At 43.7% G+C, this 4,700-nt stretch overlaps 1 protein-coding gene across 1 annotated transcript; it reads right to left on the bottom strand.

The window, feature by feature from the left end:
* Positions 1-2,211: 2,211 nt before the first annotated feature.
* Positions 2,212-4,336, bottom strand: aplnra (apelin receptor a). Its single transcript, XM_066689550.1, has one exon. The coding sequence runs from the start codon at positions 4,218-4,220 to the stop codon at positions 3,147-3,149; it is 1,074 nt and encodes a 357-aa protein (XP_066545647.1). The 5' UTR covers positions 4,221-4,336; the 3' UTR covers positions 2,212-3,146.
* Between the last annotated feature and the right edge of the window lie 364 nt (positions 4,337-4,700).

Genomic DNA, 4,700 nt, shown 5'->3' with positions numbered 1-4,700 from the left:
TTAAGGCAAGAACTTTGCAAGTAAAGTTATTCAGATTACGTGCAGTAACCTGTTCCTTAGTTTCACACTTGCTGCATGTCCTACTGTATGTGTTTGTGAAGGGTGCTGTTGTTCTACCCTACTCCCCTGCTTCATTGCCATGTTAATAAGCTATTCTAGCAAAAAATAAGCTACTGCAAAACCTTGATCACTAGGAAGCGCCCAGTCCACGCCCTGGCCTGGGCAGTCTGGCATTTCAAACTGTAAAGCATTGCGTTGATCTGTCCCTAAAGTGTTTTCTCACGCCCATCTCAGAGGCTTCTCAGAGGTTGTACTTTTAACTGATCCAGTGTGCAATTCCCTTGACACTGCACAGCCTTTGTTGACCAAATTGTGGGATTTAATGGCAGTAAGTGTGAAGGAACAAAAATAAACAAATAAACAAATAAATAGCAAGACAATATTGAAATTCCTGAAAAAGACATGCATGCATGTATGCACTACTCATACCTTGAAAACATGATTCATAATGCCCTGCACTTGAACCCCATACATTATCTGTAACAGGCATCCTTATGATAAGCCCTATCACTCAATTTAAGCATTTGTGGATTTACTTACACACCCCTCACTTATACGTTAAACTGTGTCATCATGTGTTTATCAGTTGCAGCCCCAGACTTGGCAGAGTGCTGTGTTCAAATATTGACTTGTTTTCAGAGCCAAGTGGCTGTAATTGTCAAAGGATTACAAACTTGCAGAGATTGTGTCCCACAGAGCTTATTATGTTCCAACCAAAGACCCTGAAAGGGATGCCAGTAATGGCCCATTATTCACTATTTGGGCTTGTTTATTTATTTTTCTTTATATGTGTGTGTGTGTGTGTGTGTGCGTGTGCGTGCGTGCGTGCGTGCGTGCGTGCGTGTGTGTGTAAGTTTTGTCTTCTCTGAAATCACTGCCTCAAAAACAAGCCATTAGAGTGAAATTATAATTATCATTATTTTTTAATAAATATTTTTATTCCTAGATTGGGTGTGGTGATTATTACAGAAACCCACTTTACACTTTGTATAATTGTGTGATATTCTACAAGTTAGTTTAGTGTTACAGAATGTATAAAGCACTCACTGGTGAAGTGGGACTGTTACTGCTCAGCAAAAGACAAGAGTGATTTTCATTACAAACACAAGGGAGTTACCTAGTAAGGATTCACTTCCCCAAATCATAGGAATGAACTCACTTTGTGGCTGTACCCAAGCAGAGTAAAAGGACACTGAACCTTAACTAAACTACAACCATACATGATTCCATATATATGAGTTACGGATGCTTCCTACAAAAAACTTTCCTACTTTCTCTGCACATTGTACATACATCTAGAGCTGTATCAGTAGACAGTTCTATGGTAATTGCACTGAACACCACATAAGAATAATGTACAATAGATAACTATTTATTACAGTGTTCCTTTTTCTTTAGGTTAAAGACACCTTGTTGTTTTGCCAAAGAGACCCAATGTAAAGCAATAAGGACAAACGTGATTAAAGAAGAAGCAACATACTGAATAGTAAGAAAGGGCTTGAAAATAGAAACCTGTTGTTTTTCTTTCACAATTCATTGTGATCTATTCCAGGGCTTAAGTGTTCCATCAGTATATAGGCTACAGAGTGCCAGTTCCTGGAGATGTCTATGCTTTCAGATTCCATATAAGGGTAAATGCATATGTAGTGATGTAATGCCTATAAAATAGCTTTGTATCTGGTAATCTGTTTTCAACTCTACTCCACATTATTTGTGAGGGGTTTTGCTATTCTAAGGAAATGTCCTCCTTTACAATGAAAACAGTCCTGTGATATTACTCTGAGTGCTTAGCTCAGCTTCAGCACTGGCTATAAAAGAAGCTTGCTGGAAAAACACTTTGGAGTCTGGGGCCCAATTGTTTGGCTTCTGCAAACAGATGTTGAAAAGTTAAAAGACCTAAGGCAGTTCATAGTATCATTCCTTAATGTTGTTTTTTAAAAAGATGTGTTGTTGCCTATCTTGCTGGCTAAAATACCCTTGCTGTAAAAAATGCATTTCCTGGAAAAACTAATTATCCCAAAAGGAACATGTCTATTTTATGTCTTACAGCAGACTGTTCTACAAACAGGAAAGTTGGAGAGACAATACTGGAGTGTATGAGAAAGGTACAAGAGGTGCAAGTTGGGCACAAGGAAAAATAACCAACCAAAATTATAATTTAAAAAAACAACACATTTTTATTACAAATATGAAATGCTACAAAAGTATCAGATACAGCAGTTAGTTACAGTTAGAAAAAATAATAATGATAAAATCCCCCATTTCTGAGGTATTCACAGCAAAAGCTAGCTTTACAGAACACAAATCGCCCTCCTTAGAGAGATCCCCAGTTCAAAGCCATTCATCAGCAGTGCACATATTCAGCTCTCACCTCTTAACAGATCTCCCCACCTCCCCAGCAACATTTGGCAGCAGTAGCCATCTGCCTGCCTGACCCCGTCTTTCTCCTCAAATATTTTAATTAAACTGCAACACCTTCCTTCTAATTACAGATACAGACATACATCCTGCCTTTTCCCCTTGATTAGCACAGCTTAGCAAAAGTGTAGAACAATCTTTCGTCTTTAAACAAGTGCCAAAGAAACAATACAACGACAGATAAAATAAAACATAACAAAAGTAAGAAAATACTTTTTTTACATGTTTTTCTTTTCCAGTGTTATCAGCCCTATCAGTCTAGCCCTTACCACTACACCAGAACACCCACCCTCCCACCCACTTCCACTCTCCTATATTAGAGCCCTGGTACATTTACAGCACTTACTTTTTAAAGTTATTTGAAATACATTTACCTCTTTCAAAAAGGTGTACAGCGCAAGTACATACAGGGTCAGCCAGCTGGCCCCAGCTTGCCTGGGAATCCCTGTGGCTAGTCTAGCCACATTGGATTTTCCCTTTAACAAACTAAAAAAAAGAAAGAAAAGTCCAAATGCCAGAGCTTCAAATGTCACAGCAACAGTCCTGAATTCCAGGTTTTCAATATTGCTCCCCCAAGGGGTATAGGGAGATCAAATTGGATCTCAGCTCTGGAACCACATATTTTGTTCTTGTTTTTCACCAAAAGTCTCTCCCTCCTTGTGGTGGGACTACACCTTGGTGGCCAGTGACTGGACCTCGGATTTCTGGGTCTGCGCACTGAGGGTGGAGGACAGTGAACTCATCTGGCCATGCATAGCTTTCTTGAGGTTGAGCAGGCAGAGGCACTGGGAGCGGAAGCGCAGGTCAAAGAAGGCATATAGGAAGGGGTTGAGGCAACTGTTGACATAGGCCAGGCAGGTGGCGTAGGGGTGGGCGAGCAACAGAAAACGCATTAAACTGCAGGAGTTGGGTGCCAGCTGCAGGTAGGCGAGGGCATCAATACTCTTCAGCACGTGGAAGGGGGTCCAGCAGAGGGCGAACACCACCACCAGGGTGGTGATGATCTTGAGCAACCGCCGCTTCTTCTGATCCTCCTTGCGCAGATTGTGGAAGTGGCGGGTGACAGTGCTACCGATGAAGCAGTAGAAGACGGTCATAAGCAGGAAGGGCAGCAGGAAGCCCAGCAGGGAGGAGGACAAGCTGAGCCCAGCAATCCACAGGGACTCATGCTGCCGGGCCGTAGTCACCAGGCTGAAGTCCATGGCACAGGTGGTCTTGTTGAACTCGTCCACTACGGTTGTGCGGAAGAGCAACGTGGGCACTGCCAGCACCCCGGACAGCAGCCAGATGATGCCCAGCGAGGCAATCATGGTGCCCCGTGAGCGCAGCCGGGTGCTGGACAGCGAGTGAACGATGGCCAGATAGCGGTCGAAGCTGAGACAGGTGAGGCAGAAGACGCTGGCATACATGTTGACCAGCACCACGTAGCTGCTGATCTTGCATAGGGCCACCCCGAAGGGCCAGTGGTAGCCCAGGGCTGTATACACAGCCCACAGCGGCAAGGTGATCACAAAGGTCAGGTCAGCCAGGGCCAGGTTGCCGATGTAGACGTCTGCTGCTCTACGCTTGGATTTAGACTTCCACACTGTGAAGATCACCACGCCATTCCCAGACAGCCCCAGGATGAAGATCAGCATGTACAACACTGGGATGAGGGAATAGGAGGGCTCCCACTCTGAGTAATCGCACGCTGTCTCATTGTCTTCATAGTAGTCATAAGGCTCATAGTCCGAGTCATTCATTTTGAGGGTATAAATCCAACCTTGGAAAACAGAAAGCAACAGCAAAACGTGCTCAGCACCAGAGAGAGAGAAAGAGAGCTCTCCAAAAGAGTCTACTAAGTTGTGTGTCTTTCTTGCTGTGTGGACTGCTGTTTTAAACCCTCAGACTTCCACACCCCCTTTTCACTCTCAGGACAGATCAGGTCTGAAACTCCCACCCTCCAAATCCTTCCATCAATCAGCCTTCCCCACAGCCCCCGCCCAGTCCTTCTCACACACGTACGAAAATCCCATTATGCGCTTCCCACACAGACCGCTCGCAGTCAGGGTTTGCTAATGGTATCCGCTTCTAGTAAAGATTTGAAGGGCACACACAAACAGAGCTGGTATACCTCAGCAAGACATATCTCTCTTGTCAAAAACAACAAAAAACACGTTTCACCCTGTCCAATATTTTACAAGAATGAAATACACTCCGCATATGTATCGTTTTGCTTCACA

Source organism: Amia ocellicauda, chromosome 17 (assembly GCF_036373705.1).
Source record: "Amia ocellicauda isolate fAmiCal2 chromosome 17, fAmiCal2.hap1, whole genome shotgun sequence".
NCBI lineage: Eukaryota > Metazoa > Chordata > Actinopteri > Amiiformes > Amiidae > Amia > Amia ocellicauda.
Note: the sequence above shows the minus strand (reverse complement) of the source record. Positions and strands in the feature narration are given on the sequence as shown.

Excerpts from the sequence above, each read along its gene's own strand:
- aplnra (XM_066689550.1), bottom strand. The coding sequence starts at position 4,220 with ATGAATGACTCGGACTATGAGCCTTATGACTACTATGAAGACAATGAG.